General features: G+C 43.7%; 1 protein-coding gene and 1 non-coding gene across 2 annotated transcripts in view; one reads left to right on the plus strand and one right to left on the minus strand.

Moving 5' to 3' along the window:
* JAZF1 (JAZF zinc finger 1) overlaps positions 1–12,624 on the minus strand; it is a 296,223-nt gene extending 283,599 nt beyond the window's left edge. Inside the window, exon 1 of the mRNA XM_016135954.2 lies at positions 12,290–12,624. Within this exon, the coding sequence (XP_015991440.1) occupies positions 12,290–12,404 (115 nt within the window). The 5' untranslated portion in view covers positions 12,405–12,624. The remainder of the gene's footprint in view (positions 1–12,289) is intronic.
* A 9,460-nt stretch (positions 12,625–22,084) lies between these two features.
* Positions 22,085–22,154, plus strand: LOC118610888. The gene has a single exon (XR_004954143.1). It is a non-coding gene; the product is annotated as a small nucleolar RNA SNORD2 (small nucleolar RNA).
* Positions 22,155–22,773: the final 619 nt, after the last annotated feature.

Below are 22,773 nucleotides of genomic sequence, written 5' to 3' on the forward strand. Positions count from 1 at the left end.
TTTCAGGATTGAGGCTCAATTTTTAGAATTTGGTATAAAAAATATATATATATATAACAAATCACAAAGTTGTCATATTAAACAACCACTTCCTAAAGAGAAATGGAAATTAAAAACACTGTAAGCTACAATTCTTTCCATTATACCTCAGTTTGTATAGCTTCCTTGCTGGAAACGATGGTCTAAAGTTTACATCTCAGCTTTCCTACGTACTCCACTAAAACACGTGGCCTTTAAATAATATCTTTTATTAAATATAGCGATAAGGTGGGGTGAGTTTCTTATACAATATATTAAAACCATCTGTATTTGTTGTGAACATTTAAAGATCGATGTCACATAAAAGTCTTAATTTCTAGCTTCTCTCTCAAATAATAACACTAATAAAAGGATTCGCAACAAAGGTCTGCACTCCAACATGGCAACGCCGGGCTGGAGGTGAGCAGCTGCTGCCTCTTTAAATGAAGCGAGGGCTCTTCTGCCAGAGTCCCCTCCACTCCCGATTACATTGAACTTGGTCACTTCGCTCATACATTGTGTTCTGAGGGCATCTGAACTTGAGAGGCTTACGTCACAGGCTCCCCAGTTTAAGTATTTCTGCTCTCCAATGTGCCTGAGCTATTCTCACATCTTCAGATTTGCTCTATAGTAGACACCTGGCTCCTGTAAAACTAAAAACTACATCTGTAGTAGGGAAACACAAAAAGTGTCACACCCCCTTAAAAGACTGATTCCTTTTTAAAACTCCAGAATCCTTAGGATGCTAATTATTTCATTAGTATAAACCAATGGGTTCCCAACAAGGACAACATATGAGAATCAGCTTTGAGGCATTATACATACACACAGCTGCTTGGTCAGATCCTGACCACCCCAGGTCAGTGACATTATCAGCTCTGGGAGTGGAGCCCCGTCACCCTTATTTTTCCCGCTTCACCCAAATGACTCTGATGGCAACCCAAGTTAAAAACTACTGATGTAAACTCTACTGACATATAGGGTGAAGCTTTTACATCAGTACGATTGACTTCCACAAGCCGCGGGTAAGAATAATTCTCATTATTTTACAACATACATAAACACTTAAGAGGCTATCGTCCTTCCAGGTTCTGACAAAATAGTCTTTATTCTAACATCTGAAGTGATATGCACATATAACTTAACATCTCTGGACGAAATTTTTTGTCTGATGCTTGCATATTTTCACAGCAGATATTTTGGTGTGGGCCCCGGGAAGTGGTCATGTGAAGCCAACTTATAAAGAGGGAGTTTCCAACTTGGGCACGACACTGAGACACATTAGTTAAAATCACATATTGTTAACCATTGCGTTGAGTTGGTGCCAAACTCCGGATGTCTAGTGTCAGAAATATCCTATCAAAAGGTCGACTCGCAGAAAATCTAAAATCTGAACTGACTGTAGATGACTGGGGGCCTGTGGAACACCTGTGTGACACTTGCTGTGTCCCTAAGAGGAATGTGAGTCTACAGTGCAGCGGCCTGTCTTCTTCCCTCCTGGGGAGAGAGGCCTAAAAAAATTAATCTGGGATTTTTTGGTGAACGCGTTCTGTAATATGTACTTAGTTTGAATTTACAAAGAAACCTCAAAAACCTCATTTCCTTCATTTGATGTCTGACACCTGAGGAAGCATGAGCATAATTTATTTATGCTTATTACCAGGGTGTTCAATTTACTTAACAGTAAGCTGTGCAAATATGTCTCAAATTCCCCTGCTTTGGCCACTACTTACATAATTACACCATGTATGAACAACCAGACAGCTAAATTAGCATTTGAGAAACTTGCACTGATCGAGTTAGGTAAGAAAAAGGGTGCTTCAGTTTCACGCCCAGATTTGCTTCAGCACCAGCTGTTCAAGGTCTGGTGATGGAGTAAGATGACCTAACGTGTGCTCTCTCTGTGACTGCCACCAGGGGACTGTCTGGTAGGGAGGGCCCTACACACGTGCCACAAGAAGCCAAGGTTTTGGCTCTTAAACTCACAATGTTTATAGCTGGGTCCTATTAGGTATCGTTGGTCCGAACACATTTTTAAAATAACGCACATGAATGTAATGCCACTTTTAATTCTGAAAATCTGAAGTGAAAGAGAAGTTTGTAAGTGTGTACAGTGTTAGGTAATGTTTACAGGAGTTTCCCCGTTCCCCCTCCCATATGAGTATCAGTGAGGGAAAGAAAACCAGTTAGCATCTTCAGATAATTCAGTAATTACAACTATTTTAGAATTACCATATTATTGTTTTAGTTATTACTGCAATGAGGAGATGCCCAAGGACCCTTCCAGCCTCCAGAAACTTTTTTTTTTCCAGAAGTCTGGAAACATTTCTATTTCTGCCAGAAGGTAGGCATAAATGTACCTCCCAAACCACCTACACTGGCCCCTTTGGAAATCCAGCCTTTCTGTATGTAAAACACTCAGGTACACAAGAGCCTTCTATTAAAATACAAGTATCTTATAAAGCATCACAACTCAGGCTGTGAAGAGCAGGTACTAAGGCACATGGAGACGCCTGAGAGCAAAGCCTGCCCCTTGCTGCCCCGAGCATTTTACTGGCTGTGTACTTCAGGCCAGGTTATTTGGTCTGTATCTTGGTCTATGTCTTATGTCAAATGGGACTAATACGATGCTCTTAAGCAATGCAAATAAGCAACTAGCCAGTGCCTTACTTGTAGGTGCTTAACAAATAAGAACTACTGTCACTATTTTATACAAAAAGGAAATTGTCAGACCTGTCCAAGTTTGGAGAGCTAAAAGGTAGTAGAATCAATATTCAAAATTCAGTTCTGTCTAGCTTCATAATCAAAGCTTCTCCTCAGCCCAGCCCCCTGCCTCCTTTATGCTAAAAACTCGTGGCAAAGTGGTTGGGAGGAAGCAAGATACACTTTTGTCCTAGCATTGTTTAAGCCCTAGAATGGTCTAGGTGACCAACACTATAGGTAAGGCAAGAAAGGAATCGACTAAAGTTCATAATGCTCTCAACCTAGAAGAGGACTGACCAAGTGAAATTCCCAAGTGTAAAAATAAAGACATGGCCTTCCTTTTCAAAACTTAAAAAACAAAAGTCTTCAAATTCCCTTAATATAAACTACCCTCGACCAATTGCATAACTGGTATTTGTGTGTATGCCCATAAACATACACATATAAACACATAAATATATCATCCCTCAGATAGGCATACATCCTGAGGTTAGCTTCAAAGATGTTTTTCACTATCCAAATTATCTTTGTAACTTTTTTTTTCACAGTCCAAAAGTACCTCTCGATTTTCATTTTCATTTCATTTCTGAAAACATTTCTGGAGGAAGAGGCTAGAAAGATGACAAGGGCCCATCCCCCATGAAGGGGGCTGCATTTCTGGGGGAAGCAAAGTGCACAAGGGGTCACCCTAAGTCTTGGTGCTCGCAACTCTGGCAGAGAGATGGGCAGGCGCTACAGGGCAGAGAGGGAAGGACCAATTGTAATGATGCTGTCATCTGAGGCAGGAAACTTTCTGTCCTGAAGGACAATATTTGTTTTACAATCTTACCAAAATAAACGTTCTACTTCATATTTCACTAGATAAGGTATTTAACTAATATGGTAGCATATTTAACTCCAACCTGGAATGACTTCTAGGAAGGGTAATGCTTACTTCATGGGTTTACAGTGAGGGTGAATTAAATATTGTATGAAAATTGTTCAGAACATTTTCTGGCATGTAGTAATGACTCCCTAAGTGGTACCAAGTAGCAGACCCAGGTTTTATGAGCACTGCAACTTTAGACCTTTGTGGAAAAAAATATGCAATGTTACAAATACAAAATGCTTATGAAAGGGATTCTAATTTAGATTAAGAAATCACAACAAAATACAAACTTTAAGAAGCTGACATTACCAAAACATCACAAACTCAAATCCAGAGAGAGAACCAATCTAGTATATGAATTAACGAACCACCTCACATACCACTACAAATACTTCTTTTGGGCTGCACACTCTTTGATTAGATCTCATATAATGATTTATATTAATATTTTCTGTAAGGCACAAAAATAAATCAGTCTTTCCTCAAGTGTGATCAAATTTTATATTTAATTATTGATAATTCAAAAAAGTTACTTTCAGACTCACAGCGCTTTATCGGGAATGCCATATGAATTTTTAGGATCGTTGTCAAATTTCACATACACCTCTTCTACTTTTCTTTCATATATGGGCCATAAGAACTCAAAGCATTAGAAGCTTTCTTGTGCATTGACTAACTTTAAATATCCTTTGTGTTGATGACACTCACTAACCAGTTTGTTTTCAGTATTTTTTGCAGATAAATGTATATGTGTATATACACTCATATTAAATGTGTGAGAAACTTAAACACAGAATTCTCATTAAAAACGGTGCATTTATAAATGCATATTTGCATTACTATTTTCTTAACAGAAGGAATTTCCTTGTTAATGACACTTAGATAAGAACTGAATCTTCTGCTTACAATTCTCCACATCAAACAAGTAGAAAAATTTTCCAGACTAGCTTCTGGCTCCAGACATTTCAAACCAATTCCTAGTGCAGATGTCACAGTCCACATTCATGCCGCAATACCACCTCTGCCCCTGCCCCATGTCTAAGGACCCAGGTGAGCTGGCACAGAAGACGGTTTGTCTGGGAAGCGAGTCCCATATTAGCATGGGCTAGCAATCACTCACCTAGACAGAGATGGCTGCGAATTGTATAAATATATCCCACCAAACCCAAACTAAAGGTGTCTACAATTCACTTCCCCTTAGCTATATCTCAAAAATATTCTCAACTCCAATGTCACTGAACTCAAGGAGAAATGTTACAGAGAGGAAGTCAGAGTGGAAGAGGAAAACAATAACTGCCTGCTTTAATCTTACTTTTTCAAACTGTACAAGTTACGACCCCATGAGCCCTCTGCTGTGTATGCTGGCGGGGCTCCTCCAGGGCCTTAGGAAAGGGCTGGGTGAACCCTAGCGAGGCATTAAAAAAAATGGTAAACCGTGTATTTTGCAAGTGAAAGGCCTTAGAGCTTGAGATTCAACATCTTCACAATGAATCTGCCTCTGTGGTTCCTATTATTCATCATTTATCTCGGTCTGTACATGTCTGGTCTCTCCAAATAAATTTCAGTTCCTTGGAGACAGAAAGTACTGTCGTAAGTACTAATATATAGGAAAGACTCAAAAATGTGTGGTAGCCCTACTATCCGTAGTGATCTTGACACAAAGAGAGAATATATATGTATAATTGTATGTTTGTATCATATACACACATACATGCACACATGTATGTGTACATGTGTGCTGTATATACACATGTATGTATAAATACACACATACACACATTATTTACCAATGTATCATATAACATATATGTATTGTGGTTTACTTATATATATTTATGTACATAAACATATATACAGTAATCTATATATTATATTTATATATATAAATTCTATATATAATACCAAAAAAATAGTGAGTCTTTCCATGTTAATAACTTGGTGTCCAGATCTCGTCCCGTCAAGGAGATCTATCTAGCCTGGCAGACAGTGAGTGAATAGGGCTTCCTCTAGGAGGCCAGAGTCGTGGTGAGCCAGGCAAGGGCCACTCTGGCCAGCAGGAGACTATCACTGCTCTCTAGTGCTGGACAGAGAGTCTGTAGTCAGTGACCCAGGAAGAGTCAGTCACTGGCTGAGAGTTACTGGGAGGACTTCATCCCTAAAGAGAACATCCATTAGTCTGGTCCCTGCTTGCAGCTGGCCTTTCAAAAAAAGGCGAAAAACTACTGCAACATTCCAGTGCTTACTGCAAGCAGAAAATATAATTTTCTTTAAATCGATTTAACATATTAAAAGGCATTTTTTAAAACAAACAAATTTCTGACATCTGCAGTTTCCGATTTTCGGATTCTAAATAAACAACATTAGCTATTCGACACTTCAGTCAGGTCGATGTGGAACAAATCTACTACTTTGTCGTGAAACAAAATTTATCATCTGCACTCCGGCAAGCAGTGGTAATCACGACATGTCTGTACTGTTAAGACCCGAGGTCAAGGGTAAAGATGGAGCAGGGAGAGGAATATAAAGATATGTGGGGTATGGTTCTGTCTTAAAAGCAAAAGCTGAAGAAAGGGAGGATTTTTAAGGGGGCTCAATAGCACTGCGTCCTCTCTCAGACCTCAGTCTAAAGCATAAGGCCTCTGGCTTCCACCTGGTCCTAGAACAGCCCCTCTCATCAAGTGTCACCAGCCTGCTCCCGCCTTGAGGCTTTTTCACTGTCATCAACAGGAAGAACAGGGCTTTCTGAAAACAGCTGTCAGTTTGCATTTCTAGAATTGTCAAGATGGGAAATATCTCCAATATATATGCATTCGAAAGGAAGCCATTTTCCAAACAGTATGAAAGGCTTCTGTCAACCCAGTCAGCGGCAGGCAGGGTTTTTCTGTCTATACGCTTCAGTCGCGTATCAGAAAACACGCACAGTGCAAGTAAACAATCAGAAGCTTGTGAAACTTCTGAGACGGCATGCTCACCAGCAACGTTTCCTAGAGGGTGAGTTGACTGTTTACAGGTGAGAAATGGGTAAAAGGAAAAACTCCCGAGATGGTGTTTTGGAGAACGGTATGAAGTTTTATGTTTGGGGTCTCCCCCACCATGTGTGTGGGTGTACACATACGTGTATATGTGCACATGCACACACACGCACTTAAAACTTCCTCTGGCTCTGTACCTGGGACCTTCTTGTGACCACGGAAGGAAGTATCTTGCCACCAAGCCACAGGGTGCAGGCAGAGAGCAGAGCAGGCCTTGACAAGCCTTTCATTTATTCATTTATTCATTCAGTCATTCCTTTTCACCACAGGAAATGTCCTAATAGAACTGTGCCCACAGGCCCAAGGCACAGTGCCTCTTTTTAGTCCTGGGTTTTTTCAAATAAACACAAGCCACAAGGAAAGGCCATGTTGGAAGCCACTGGCCTTCACACCACTCACTTTCCAGTTCACAGCGGCGAAGGCCTTTGCCAGTGTCTAAAGTACCTCTGGCCACACACAAGAGAAAGTGGCCAGAGGTTGCAACCCCAATGTTGGACTGTTGAAGGGTCTGCTGTTTCCTAGTCTCAACCCTTCCTGGGAAGGCCCTGACGATTTTACATAGTTGTAAAAAGCCCCAAACCATCACAAGTAGGTGGACATTCAAAGACTTTCATAGAAGGATTCAAAACACACTTATTTAGTAAATACACAAAATGGCAAGAAACTGGGTGATGTTGCTAATTTAATACCGTAGATGAGTACTTTACACTTACGAACTCACTCAATCCTCATTATCCACTCCATGAGGTAGGTGCTATTATCCTCATTACACAAGGGAGGAAAACGAGGCACTGTGTGGTTAAGTCATCTGTCCACCGTCAAATGGCTGACAAGTGACAGAGGTGTATATTCGAACCCAGGCAAGCTGGGTTCACTCCGCTGCCTCAGACGAGCCTCATCTCAAGAGTTCAGAGTTCCTTTCTGTAGGATGAAGCACAGATCAGTTGCGTCTGGAGGGGTAACAGGGACGGCACTGCCAGTTCTTCACCTATGTGGTAATGTGGCGCAGGCCCAGCTCTGGGTACCCGTCTGCAATTCGAATTCCAGCTCGTACTTGCCAGCTATGGAAACTGAGGCAAGTTATGTAATTCTGTGCCTCAGTTTGCTCACCTATAAGGTGAGGATAAGGGCTAGCGCTTATCGTACACCCATTTATTTAGTACGCTGTGATGCTTCTTTGAGAAGATAATGTAAACGTTTACTAGACTATCATTGGAACCAAATTCTACATTACTGCCAGAAACTACCTTATTTTGCTTTCCAGAGACTTTAATCTCTATTAATTAGGTGGTTTACGAATCTATCCTATGACATAAAGCAGCATGGATTTATTTACCTGGGCTTTGGAGATGGAGAAACTAATGAGGAGCGACTCACGTGAAACCTGCTGACCAAGTCCCAGGTACTGTAAGCCACTATTAGTCACTAATACTCCATCTCCTAATGAGACCCCTACAGGAAAATGCGAGTCGACAACAGCAAAGCTGGAGCTCCTAACATCTGGGTAAAGTTCTGAATGACCTGCTGGTTTAGTACGATCACAAGAATAAGTGAATTGGATCAGATTCTGTTTCAGTTTAAGGGCTGCAGCCTGCCTGAGGGCCTTTGCCCTGTCTGTCCCCTCTGCCTGGGCCTCGCTGTTTCCTGTGCGTCCTCCCTCGTAGCTGACTCCCTCACTTCTGTCAAGGTTCTGGCTCACTTATCAGCTTCTCGATGAGGCCTATCCTGACCAACCAATTCAACATTCCAACACTTCCTTCTCCCAATCCATCTTAGCTTGTTCTACTCTTTCTCTTGTCCCTATCACCATCCAACACATAATATAATGTACTTCTTATGCTGGCTGTTTGTTGTCTATCTCCCAACACTAGAACATGGACTCCCCAAAGACTGGGATCTTTGTTCATCGAACAATAGCAAGTACCTAGAACTATGCCTGGTATACAGTAGGCACTCAACGTGTATTATTACATAAGGAAATTCGAAATGCAGAGGCACTTTTACGAAGGTGCCAAATAATCAGATCTGGTAAGAATGATTAAACAGTGGTCTCTCAAGACCAAAAGACTTCACAGCACCATGATGTATGGATGGAGGGACAGGCATTTCATGAGTCTGTGACATGACCAGTGCTAAGTTTAGTGCTCTTGGTGTTTCAAGGATTCCTAGTTACCAGTTGAGCTCCACCCCTCTAAGATGTGCATGTCAAGAGTGTTTCTACAAAATCAAGTATCTACTCACAGATAAGAGGCAAACAAATCCTGATCAGCTCTTCCTCTCTCCAAGAAACAGAAGCAGGCTCTGAATGAACTGACAAGGCTGGATGATGGAACACAGTTGCAGGGCTGGGGTTTTCTAGGCAAATCAAGTTGGGGTGGGGGAGGGTTTCAGCTGAGATACTTGAGCTATACATGGAGACAGGTGCTCCAGTGCTAGATCAGTGATGACAAACAAGGAAGAAAACAGGAACACACATGCAGCCCTCTTCCCAGAGGAGGGAGAGCTGTAACAGAGGATGGTGAAATTCACACTTCCCTTGGCTCTACAGCCTTGTTACTTATGGGTAAAGGAAAATGGTTAAAAACAAGAGCTAAGTGCACATGTGTAAGATAACAGAAACAGCTACATTTAGTGCACTTAGTCTGAACTAAGCAATAGGGTTATAATGAAAACTGAGGGCCTGGTAAACCAAAGGCCTTGAAAAAAAATCTGTCAAGCAAGAAACTTGTTATATTCCCATAAACCTTCATTTCTTTATTGCTTAAGAATATGAATTAGTAGTTCAATGGTAGTAACTCAGAAAGTTCCCCAAAATGGAAATGCCACCTGAGTATATCTATAATACTCTTACGGTTAATAAATAACAAGCTTATTTAAAAATTAAATATTAACATATATCTCTTAGTAGTTTTTTCACACATCTTTCTTACGTGGCCACTTGATAACATGGACACAAAATCAGTAAGTCGATCATTAAAAATAACTATCTATCTCTAAAAATGTATAGTGAACCACAAACAATAAAGACCACTTAACAACTGAACTTTCACTAAATGCTTTGTCTGATTTATTTTTACTCATGTCTCTTCATCAAGAGTGTATTTATAAGATTCTGCCTATGAATCAGGATTTTTTTTATTCTTATTTCTTTCTGGTCTTTCAAAATAAGGGACCTCTCCTCATCCAAGATACACAACAGTTTAAGATGGTCTCTCTGCCTGGGAATTTCAAGTGTTTGTTCATTTTAACATTTACTTTTCATAAAGTTTGCCAGTTTCAACCTGATTTCCAAAGTATAGTAACTGTTAGCCTTGCTTCACAGTTCATCTAAGTCACAGCTATTGTTTTAATTAAACTTAATTTTTTTTTTTTTTTTTTTGTATTTTCACTAAGAGAAGAATGCTAACCCTTTGGGGTGACCATTACTTAAAAGTTGAGTTTCAGAAAATTTATGGAACCCTTAATCCTCTTTAAAAATGTTTGCACAATACTAAAGACAATTTCTGCAAACTTACAAAGTTCCTGTAATTTACCAAGTTAGTTTAAAACCGTCTAATTGATTACGAACTAAATCCTCAAGGATAACAATCTGTAACTCATTTAATATAGTTTTCTTTTATATATAATATAAAATATAATTAATATATTTTCTTTTAAACAGCTAGTCAAGTAGGCCGACAATGTAGACAATCATTACTCACTTTACATTAATTATAGTTTACCCTGAAATAACTGTTAGTCACAGTGAATGGGATGCGATTACAGCCATCCTTAGGTTAAAAAATATTATCTATATAATTTTATTTATTATTTTATACGTATTATTCAAAGTAAGGAAAGGAACTTGACCTAAGAAAAATTTCTATTGGAACTTTACATTACTGGGGTTTTAGTATTATTTTAAACTACCCGTCATGAAAAATCTGATTTATCCTTTATCAGTTATGATTATTCAATCATGATATGAATCAGCAAATTTGTTCCTCCACTAAGCTCCTACTTTTAAGACAACCAAAACTTGCCTAGTTCTTCTGTCACACCTTTATTACAGGAGATGGCAGAAACTATTATACTGATGTTTTAAAACTTTTTAAGTTTCAAAATCGAGTCAATTACTCATCAGGATTATCTTATGAAAGACTTTTATAGACGTTTTCAACATTTCCCATTTTGGATGCCCCATCGCATCCTAAACTAGCATTCAGCGCTTAACAAGCACCCACTGTGTGCAAAGCGAAAGCATCACACTAAGCAAAGGAGAGTAAGGCTCGGCCTCGTTTTATTCGTGCATAAATAAGAGCAGTCGTGATTCATTCTCTCAACTTTGTAGAAACGTGAGCGGCATCCACATGGCTGAATCCACAGCCTTCATGTGGAAATGACTTTGTGGGGCAATTTACAGGTTCTCTGGATTAGACAGCCCGGTTGGGGCGTCACCTTCACCTTCCAGCCCTCACAGGACAACTCGTGGACACCGACCACACCTTCCGCAGGTGGCTGGATCGCCTGAGCCAGACGCACCCGACCCACCGCCCCTCGCAGAAGCTCCGGACAGGAGTGTGTAAATGTGCGTAAGGACTTCAGCGAATTGAAGGACTTGTTGAAGGGCCGCAGGAAGGGAAAGCAGCCGCCCCTCGTGGCGCCCCCTCCCCGCGGCCACCGCGTCCCCCACGCCCCGGGCACTGCGCAGGCCGCCGACGCCGATCCCGGGCGCAGCCGGCGCACCTCGGGCCTAGCACGATTTGAAAGGCAAATCGCAGAGCCAGGACGCATTTAAATGCCGGGCCGCGGGCCTCGGGGGACTGCTCTCCAGCGGCCGCGGCCGCAGGGGCCTCCGGGGCAGCCCGGCCCCGGGGCGCTGGGCGCGGCCCGCCAGCGCGCTCAGGACCTCCGTCCGCAGCGCCCCGGCGTCCGAGCCAGGCCGGGGAGGGGGCGGGCGCCCAGGGACCCCGGCCCAGCGCCCCCGGCCCTGCCGGGCGAGCAGGCGAGCGCCGGGTCCTCCGCCCGCGGCCGCCGGCTCGGGCCCCCTCCCGACGCACCACACCTAGCAACCGGCGCTGACAGGACGCAGTGGCGGCGGCGGCGGGAGGAGGAAGCGGAATGGCTGCCGCGGTGGAGCCACCCCCGCCCCCCCCCCGCTCCCCCCTCCCGGCGGCTGCAGCCGCCGCCGAGCCCTGACAGCTCGAGCCCGGGCGGAAGCGGCGGGCGGCGTGCATCGCCCGCCCCCCGCGCCCCCCGGCGCCTCAGGCCGCTCCGACCACCCGGGCCAACTAACTCCGCGCCCCTGCTCAGCGCCCGCCGCCCGGCCCCGCCGCGCCCTGCGCCCCGAGCCCCCTACCCCGGCCCCGCCGCCGCATCTCCCCGCCGCCGGGTCCCTCCTCCCGCCGCGGCGCACCCCCACTCCCACCACTCCGCAGCCGGCGCGCACGCCCTTCGGAATCCCCCAGCCGCACCTCGGGGCGCCGTCCCCCACCCCCACCCTGCTCCCCGCCCCCCCCCAGGCACCTCGCGCCTCCGCATCCCGCCGCCCCCACACCCGGGTCTCGCACACACCCTCCCCGCCCCGCCGCCTGCCTCCCTCCTGGCCACCCCTGGCCATTCTGGGGTTCGCTCCTGGGCAGGAGTTTCCGTGCACCGGGCACCCCCCGCCCACCCCCGGGGCATTTACCGATGTGGTTGTCCTCGATGTGCTCGATGAGGTCGGCCAGGGTGGGGAAGTGGAGTCCGCAGCCTCCGAATCGGCAGGTATTGGAAAAGAAGGAGGCGGCGGCGATGCCTGTCATGGTGCTACATCGAGAGCCCCCCTGGTGTCGACTCTGCGAGCGCCGGGCGGGCGGGAGGAGGGAGGGAGGGAGGGAGGCAGGGTGGGGTGAGGAGAGGAGGGGCTGGGGGAGGGGGAGAGAGGCGGGGTGAGGGGAGCAGAGAGGACGGGACGGAGGGAGAGGGGCGAGAGCGATGGAAGGAGAGCGAGGAGAGACCGGGAGGCTGAGGGGAGGCGGCGGCGGCGGCGGCGGCGGCGTCGGGAGCGGCGGGGGGAGGGGGGGAGCCGCCGCAGCTGGGAGGAGGGACCAGGGCGCGCGGCCACAGCTGTGCGGCCCCAACCTCTGCTCCTGGACCGAGGCCTCACCTGGGAGCGCCTGCCACCACCAACTTTATCTCCCTGGGCCTGCTCTTCGCAGTTGGTAATACGTGCAATCTGTTTGGCGCCTCCTTGGTTATGTATATCACATTCTTGGTATATACACATCTATTAATTACATATGCATCCAGAGATGGGAACTCGGGGAGTTACCCAGGCCCCTCTCGGGGACATTTGTTTGCACTCGGCCACCTGTCTAGGTGTGACACTGACAGTCACGGGGGACCCAGGAAAGGTAATTGTGTGCACCTTACTCTCTAAACCTTCTTAAAAAAAAAAAAAAAAAAAAAAGTCCATGTTCTCTGGAGGTTTGTACTAATTGATTTTAATGAAGTTTCCCTCTAGGCCAGAAGAAAATCTTAGCTTTATTTAAATTTCAAAATAGTGTGCTTGATTGTCAAGTGCATTGGCCTGTGTTTTACATATGTACCACATTTGTTACATTCCCTGCTCCTTTTGGGAAAACAAAACTAAAATGATTTCATTTCCCCAAGTTACAGCCGCCCTCCCCCACCCCTACCCCACTGCCCCTTCTCAGATCCGTCTCCCCAGGAGCAAGACTGCCAGAGCGTAAGCGACAGTGCATAGGTTAAGGCTGGAAGGAGTGGAAACAGGGTCAGGGGACATATTTACTCTTCATTTAAAAGAGAAGAGATTCTCCAGTCAATCAAGATTGCACCATCCTGTGAGCATTTAAGCCATAATGTAGACCAGTTAAGCACTTAAGTTGAGTTTGGTAGCTTCCCTGAAAACCAACATTTTCCTAAGAATCAATTACCTTGTCCCCACCCCCACCCCGGTTGCACTTAACGTTTTTAGTTGTGAAGTGTGTGTTCTCCAATAGCACTTTTCCAAGTGCCTAAGGAACGTGACATTATCAGCAGTTTATGATCCAATAGTGAATTTTTTTAATTAATCCAGATATACTGAATTTAGCAATTTTTCTCAAATTTTGCTTACTCTCTGGTGCAGATACATAGAGAAATATTCTCTCCGTAAACTATATTCATCTCTAGTGTTATTTCTAATCATATGTTCGTTAAGACTTTTCATTCATGTTTTCAGTAAAGACAGAAAAGACAGTCACAGTGATTGGGCGTGATGAGTTCCCTCACCCCTGGCATTTCCTCTTCTAGTTCATTTCTTCTGTCTCCCAGCTCACAAGGTGATGAACTTGTGCTAAGATGAGAGTTGGGTTGGAGGAGGCTGGCGTAGTTGTGTTGAAGTTGAGTTTGATGCCAAGAATGGTTTCCTGGGCCCACTTGGGGTAGGGGCAGGGCCTGGGTGGGCCTCATAATGAGCCAAGGACCCAGTTGGCTGGAGACTGGAGCCAGGGCCCAACAAAGGTCGAAAGAGCAGGAGTTAGAATTCTAGATCTTGAATTAGAATTTTGGCAGCTGTGCAGTGCACTCAGCTGCCCAGTCTGGGAAGGCCTTCAGCTGAGAGCAGGCAGAATCTCTGGCAGATACACACCAAACCAAGAGGACAGGCAAAGGCAATGCAAAAGCTTCAGCCTAACAGGTGCCCAAACAGCTTCTTCCTAGAGATGAGTGTTAGGCAACGTGCCATGCAATCTCCAGGGAGCACGGAGAGTTTGGGAGAAGTGGCAACTCCATCCTCCAGAGGCAACACCGTCTATGTGGAATTATTAACTGCAGAAAAAGTATAGAGAGGAACAGAGGTAGTTCAGGCCAGAGAATTCAGAAATGGAAAGTGCCAGAAATGTGCAGGTGAAAGATGAAGGGAGAAGACTGGGTTTCACTAATGCATGTCCCTGCTCCCTGCTCTCAGTTTCAGTATTCCTAAAATAAAACCTTGACAGGCCAGATTTAAAAAATAGATTTGTTATAATAAATGAGCCCAAATGAGGTTTAAAAATGAATCAAGATTTCAATTTTAAGATTAAAAAATGTTTACCTTAGGCAATTATTACTATTTTGTAAGGACTCAGTTTATTTCAAGTGAAAAACCCACTCTACTAATTCTTTATATGTGAACCAAAGCTCTGCTTCTGTGACTTTCTGCTCATGTTACTATTTGTTTTTTAATTTGCACACTCTAGGCATTTCTGGTCTTTTAGATCCATAAGCTACTCTGGCCGTCAGACCCGCTGATGATGTAGATGTGGTAAGGTAAACTGAGGCCAGAGGTGTGGAGTGAGTTCTTCCGTAGGCACACACAGTTGGCTCCCTGTCTGTATCCACAGCACATTCATTAAGGCATCAATAGACACAAATATAGTAACCACAGGCAAACTTATAAAAAATTGCTTTACAATGGCGGGCTTACCATTATGTACTAAAAATGATTGTTTTCAAGGGCGTCCCTTCAGATAAAGTCAGCCTAAAGCTCTACAAATATATATATATATATATGTAAATATATAAATATATATATATAAATATAAATATATATAACACTTTAAGCTCTTATGTCCAAAGGAAAGTGATGGCTGATATACCTCTGTGCTAACAATATTTGTCTGTCTGGTTTGGGTAGTAAAAATATTTTAAAGGAACAGGACAGTGAGAACTGAGCAGTCAGAAGGATAATGGTGATGGCTGTGGACTGAAAGCGTCCTCTGGGTGTGAGAGCCTTTTCTTGAAAACCATTTGCCTCTTCCCAGGGCGATGTGCCTCCCCATGTGTAGGCCTAGACAAAGTGTGGCTCCATCGCGGCCTGTACCTTGGTGCTTAGCGTTGCAAATGATTTGGGATCCAGTAACCAGCTCCCAAAATCCAGTTTGACCGTTGCCACTGGGTGCAGGAGCTGCCAGGAAGGTGTGAATCCATTAGTCTAATGGAGCCAATCGAAGGCACCAGTGGATTCTGCTTCATGTAATCGTCTGGCCTCCACATACAGGATGCGGTTAATCTAGGAATACGCTGATAATCAAAACTGCACTTCCTGTGCCCTCCATGGATATCTGTTAGCACTGCAGGAGGGTGCGTATGAACCCTGGGTTCTATTTTTAATTTAACTCTCCATATCGCCTTCGATGCTAGCTTTCTCAGATTTTCTGGGTTATTCTGCAGGTCGCTCTTAAGGTGCTTTCAGATTTCCTAGATGGAAACAGGATCTTAGGTAGCTTGAGACATTCTTTTTGCTGTCACCACAATGTAGACTGAGCAGATCACGAAACAGGTCTTCTTAAGTTCTTTATATTGATTTTATTCTAGTTCAGAAATGAATCAGCTTTATCTGCTTTTTGATGATGAGGTCTCATTTCGGCCCCTAGTGTCATTATGCTTAGAATAATGAGTTGGCATTAGAATGAGTAACAGGGGTTCTCTAGTCAGATGCCACCAGTGACCAACCCTCATGGGTGCTACTCCTTCGCTACCCACCTGGCTGCTCCTGCCTTGCTGACTATACAGATAGTTACGGCACTGCATTTCCAGTTTCTTGCACGATATCTTAAGAACTCAATGGAATATCCAGCCAGTGACTCCAGTTCTCATTGAACATCTCAGGTTTACCCCTGACTGTTGTCTGCTACGCTGCCACCTGAGGATAGCTCCAAACCCAAATCTGATAGAAAATGGCTAGCCTTGCCTCAAGTTTAAATAAGGTCATAAGAACAGCCAGGCAATGAGTCTTCCATTTGTTTCTTTAATGTACTTGATTGGACATCTACGCAAGGCTCCTGGTGCCTAACTCTAGAAGGTTATTTCTACGGACAGTGACCTCAGGGTTCGTACAGCCCTGCAGTCCTGAGCCATTGTGCAAGATATAAAGGATACAATTTGCTTAAGACAAGTACAGTCTCTCCTCGGATAAGGGAACACCAAATGCTTTCCACGGTCCCCCTGAATTCGTCCTTGGAGCCTGCCAGCGGTGACCCCGTGAACTCTGCACACTGTCTTCTTGGTCACTGTGGTATCTGCCATTTCCCTCCTTTCTGGCTTTGGCTCCCTTCGTGATAACTCTTGTTAGTGTTGACTGTAATGGAGTCATGAAGGCACTAGTGCTTGAAAAAGACTGTAGCCTTTGGGCCCAGAGATGTGTTCTTAGACATTGTTGATACTCATCCTGCAATGCCCAGAGCGTTGAAGCTTTTCTATCCCTTCAAAGGCGGCCAGCACCGTTTTTTGTTTTTTGGTTTTTTTTTTGTCCAAAGCTTTTGAGATTTTACGTGCTCGCAGTACTACAATCCTTTCCTCTAGGACTCAGATGGCAGCAGAGCCTGGGCTAGAGGATCAAGGTGGGAACATGGCTCCTTGATCTCACCTCCCCTGCTAGAAGCCCTCGGCGCCAACCATCACCATCAGAATAGGCTTTCTATTCAGTGACTGTCACGATCGATCTCTGCCGTTCCCTCACGTACACTGAAAGTTCATGGACCAAATTATTTTCGTTTTCAAAGTGTACACACTGTACACACACGGGCCACCTTTCCATTCCATGTGTTGTGTAGCCTGCCTGAAACATTCTTCCCTCTTCTCTCCCTCCACCAAACATACTTTAGCAGCTCAGCTTGTCACCTCCTCCAGGAAGCCTTCCCTGCCTTCTCTTTCTTCCCTGCTAATCTACATGCGACCTGTGCTCCAGGCAAACTCTCTCTGAATTAAATTTTGACTGTTGGCTGATTGGTCTTCCTTCTTTCTTTAGACCGGTGGTTCCCAAAACTTTTTAACCAAGAACCTACCACATCAATAAAAAATTTAAACCTCGATTCTGTGAATATTTTTATTTATAAATTATATACAGGCACTACTATTCAAATATAATATGTTTATTAGAAAATAAGTCAAACACTTTAAGAAGATTAATTTTCTAAAAACAAATGAAAGGTTTAGTATCATCATCCCACACCCCAGAGTATTGTCTGGTCTCCATCCTGGGGTAAATGCATTTCACCATGGAGGCCGCTGATCCTAGTCTCCTTGAAAAAGGAGACTGTCTTGCATTGTGCCTGCACGTAGAGCTCGATAAAAGTCGTGCGGGGGTAGAGCTCAACACTGTGATAAGGTAATACACTGAGATTTCAGTTTTCACTGCTGAACCAATTTCTAACAATTTTGTTACTCTTTTCTCTCATGTGGCATCAGCAAAAGATAGTCTTCCATCATCTCTCAGTTGGGATAGATTACAACAGTTATAGCTTCCCATGATGACAGCCCAACCTTTGATGAGACCTCTTTTCAGGTCTAGCGCAGTGTCACTGCACTGTGCCCCTAACAGACACTAACAAAATGCTTGTCTCATTGGTTTTGATGGCAGTAGTTTCCTAGTCTCTGCTGATGCAGACAAAGCTGTTCAACTGGACAGAGATAAGCAGAGAAGCATTCAGCCATGACATGAGATCCGATACTGATTCTCCTTTTATTCGACTGGCTAGGACACCTTCCCTTTCACAGATGTTCGGGTTTATTGTTACGATTATTTTAAATAGTAATTACCACTAGGCATTGAGTGCCTACTGTTGCGTCAGGCATTGGACTAGATCTCTTAACTAGATCAGTTTTTAAACCCTCTAAAATACATAAATGTATTATGCCCAAATTATGAATGAGGAAAAATAAGACACAGGGAAATAAAGTAACTTACTGAGGTCCATAAAGCTAGTAAATGCTAAAACTAGGATTTGAACTCAGGTCTGTCTGACTCTAGAGTCTTTAGCTTAACGTAAATTCTGTACTTGAATTTGGGTGTCAGAGGTCATTTTTCTTCTCTCCCTTGAATCTGGGGGAGAAGTTGGGCTGTTGGCCACAGGCAGAACCATCTCACATACCACTCAGACACTAAGCATGGGTGGCAAAAGCATCCTGCTTGCCAGATGCGCTCAGGAGAAGGCGCCGAGGGTCAGGATGGGGTTGTGAAGACGCAGAGGGCTTGGGGCCTCCATCAGGGACTGAGGTGCTTGTCTTGTCTTTCCCTTTTCCTTCTCCTTTGGAAAGTCCTTTTGTTGCTCTTGCCTAAATACCTAATTTAAAATCGAACTTCATAGAGAAGTAAAACTGTGAAAAGCCACTGTTGTTCTGCTGTTTAGCTGGTTTCAGACTTGCCCTTCACTGTGTACCTTCCTACTGTCGATTTTGGGGTGGAGTGGAGAACACCCGCATCACCTACCATGTGGAAGGGTGACTGGCTCTTTTTGCTTTTGTCCTATTCTTTGTCTTTGTCTCCTGTGTGTAATGACTCTAATCACGTTGCCTTTCAGCCAGTCGTTTGACGTAATCATATTAGCTGTTGCACTTTTGGGTCTCGGAGCCTGGAACAAACAGCCCTTGCTGAATGCCATCTCCAGGGGCTTTGCAACTCGGTCCCTTCTTTTCCAGAGCTGGACCCAGGTTGCCTTACACAAAAGTGACCCAGATCTCAGTAATTTTCCAGGAAGGACTTTTCTCCTTAGTTTTATAACTAAATTTACCTTTCTATAATTTTCATCCCATTATGCTTTTGCTGGCATGAATGATTTTTCTCTGTAGTGCCTCATATGTTTAATGACTTTCTTTTTTTTTTTTTTTTTTTAACTCTTAGAGGTCTCACACTCAGAAGCCTTAAAGGCCTAGCAGGACAGCGTGTGAGTGCATGTGTGTATGTTGAGTGAATAGTGGGGACCAGTGGTGAACTGGAGAGCAGTGTTCTCCCCAAACAGTAGAAGGTAAACAAGTCCCATTTGTGGGCCACATCTGGCCCATGGGCCACCAGTTTGCAATATTTGTTCTTCCTTCCATGCCACAGTACAGCAATTATATTACTTTTACCATCACAGCAGCCCAAGAGTATCTGGATTAATTATTTCTAAATTGCTCGCCACCGTGAGATAAGATGCAATCTAATTCTTGGTGCAAATAATTCGAAAAGGACCCTTTGCATCTTCAACAGATCTCCAAGATGACGTCAGAGCTGCCCACTTCTCGGTTCTCAGTTTCTTTCCATATTTCCCAATTCGGATCAGAGTCTGAAGAAAATTAATTTTCAACAAGCTGAATATGAGATTACTCCAAATTTATCTAAAGTGAGTGCTATACATAAATACGTTTTATAGTGCCTGACCAGTTTCCAGTTATGCTTTAAAATAATTAACAAAACCCCTCAGTTGGTGTGTTCGGTCTTCCCAACATCTGAGTGTCCCCATTCCTGAGCCTGTAGTTCAAGGTCACATTAGTCCTTGAAGGCATTAGTTCACTTTAAAAATGTATATAGTAATCTGACAAATTGGATTACAGTTAATCTTTAGTATCAGAGTCGACTTCTTCCTCCTTTTCTTTCGCCATCCCCATCCCCAGGCCCCTTCCCAATCCTATACCCCCAACCCCCACACGCAACTTTCTACCCTTGGCCCCCTCACCATCGCCCTCAAACCCTCAATTTTTTTTTTTTCAGAATTAATTTTTGAATGGGGCTTGGGCATGAAAAGTATTTGATATTGTGTTTGAGAAAGTTGTACCGAAGAAGATAATTTGAGAAAGAAACAGTTAGGAAAAAGGAAATTGAGAATGAAACCCCAAAAGAGGACAGAAGCAAAGGTTGAGAAGATTGGTCTTTTTTCTCAAATTCACCCCAAGTCCTGAGGCAGAAGAATCCTCCTTTTAGAAAACCCCTAGTTAGTCTCCTGCCACTCTGAATGAAGATCAAATTTCCTTTTCTTATTTTTATTACTCTGTTTTCTGGTCCAAAAACTAATCAGAGGTTCCTTATAAAAGTTCCACATCAAAAAGACCTAGATCCCAATGTCAACTTTATCACTACAAGCCATTGACCCCGGGTAAGTCAGCCACTGAGTCTTCCTGAGATTTCCTTTTCTACACACTGGCTATAGCAGTGCAAATCCTACCCAGCTCCCAGGAATGAAATGAGGTGTTGCAAACACATTGGAAACCTATAAAATGTCAATCAAAGATGAGATATTATTATTATTTCTGAATCTAGTGCTGCAGATGCTGCGACATGTGATCCTCTCTTCTCACCAAATGTCCTTAGATTTCCTGGAGAAGGGGATGGGTGTACAGTCTAATGCAACAACGAGGCAGAACTCGATGTTTTAGGAGGGAAGTTGGCATTTAAAATTGCCAACCATTGCTATTTCTCAGATCTCACGGGGACGTGAAATCACTTTGGAGCACACCTTCTCTGTTCTGGGATGAGCCATATGAGTACATTTTTTAGTTATGTAGACATAGTGAAAGTAAGCACCTAGTATTCTGAGAGAATGTGTCTGGTTTTGTTTTGTTTTGTTTGCCTGACTAGGGCTTGGGGCTTCAACTCTGCAGGCAGATTGGGGTCTTACTACCAAAATGACTGGCTCAGAGGGTGGACCCAGAAGTTCCTAAGAGTTAAGCTCTGAGCTTTTATTCGGTGGTTATCTGGATAGAGGCTTTCTCTCTTCTCTATTGAACAAAGAAGCATGTAGCCCAGTTGATGCCGGAAGACATCTTCTGTCTATGAGAGACTTCTTTCTGAAGATGAAAGCTATGTGGCAGAACATAGAGTTGAGAGATTTCAGGGAAACTGGATTGGAACTCTGATAAAACTGTGCCTGAAGCCCACATTGGTCTTTGCAATTACATGAGCTAATGACTTCACCTTTATTGTCTTAGCCAGTTTGTGTCAGGCTTTATAGTACTAGATGCTGATGGCGAAGTCATCATAAATCGTACAGAGTTTGAAAAGTTCTGGAGAAGGGGTGGGAATGTAACAGTGTTTAGGGAACTTACTGAGAGGAAGCTGCTCAAGTCTCCTGATCTTTCCCGCGGAAGGCTTCCATTCGTGAGCATGCCTCCAATGGGCTGAGGAGGGCTGCCTAAGATCAGCCGACAGAAGGGACACTGCTGGAGAGGGCTGTCAACAACGGGGCCTGAGAGGTCATTAAGGAAGGACAGCTGGAGTGGGTCCTAGCATGGGGATATGGATATAACTGGTTCACGAGGTTGATGGACGTGAATGTGGTCCATGATTATGCCAAGGCTCAGTTTTAGTAGTTGCTGCCAAACCATTTCTTAAAGGGAGTTTGCCAGTTTTCATACTCACCATCAGTGTTTGAGAGTTCCCAGGGTTTTTTACTTTTACTTTGCCCATGGACCCATAAATGAGGTGTTCTGGTTTTACTGAAGTACAACAGTTTACAAACAGGAAATTAAAAGGTTGCTGCTCGAAGAAGACACGCCAAAAGTAGGTACGTACATACACACGACCACACGAAAGCATAAGAATTCAAGTAGCATAGCAATTCGAGTAATAGACTAAAAGGTAAATACGTTTCAATTATCTTCAGTTATAAAAAATGCCACTGTAATTCAAGTGCCCGAGTACCGACTGGTGCTAACCTGTCCTCCATGAAATAGGAATACCTCAGCTCTCCCATCAAAATTTCCCTTCCTGTGAAAGGATTGCAATCATCTCTGAGGAATGACTTGAAATGAAGAGAATACCCATTGGCTGATCACTTGATTGGGGAAAAAAAAAATCCCTTCCTTAAATATAGCGGTGGAGCCGGGGAGGGATCGTGTGGCGTATGTGTGTTGGGGCAGATGGCAAACAGGCGAAATGGTAAGAAAAGTTGTTTTCTACACAAACAACAGCCAGTCAAAAATGTTCCATGACATTAAGCTATTCCATATATATTGATGAAACAGGCAGTTAGAGTTCGTAAGATCTCGTAAATAGTTGGTAATTTTTTTTTGTTAATTATTGCCTAAAAGAATGTCTCAGTTATCTAAATAATTCTTTACATTAGGCTGAACCAATGGCAGCAGCTTGTTAAGCATAAAGGATTTATTTGAAATGGCAGAGTTAATAGCATAATTTTCTCATTTTAACATGTATTTACTAAAAACAAACAAATATCCAAACTGACAAAACTATGCATACCCACTCAGGTAAAACCTAATTTATTTTTATGTCACCTTTCATGGGTTCCATCCTTAGAGTAGGGGTTAGCAACCCCATGAATTGATTTGTCTTCAGTTGCAATGTCGTTTACCTCCTATTGTGTAGGCTCATCATGTGTGCTAGATTAGTGGTATTATTGTCAGTTTGTACTATCTGTTGGTCTGTGAGAACTAGTA

This window comes from Rousettus aegyptiacus, unplaced genomic scaffold, assembly GCF_014176215.1.
Source record: "Rousettus aegyptiacus isolate mRouAeg1 unplaced genomic scaffold, mRouAeg1.p scaffold_m13_p_13, whole genome shotgun sequence".
In the NCBI taxonomy this organism is placed as follows: domain Eukaryota; kingdom Metazoa; phylum Chordata; class Mammalia; order Chiroptera; family Pteropodidae; genus Rousettus; species Rousettus aegyptiacus.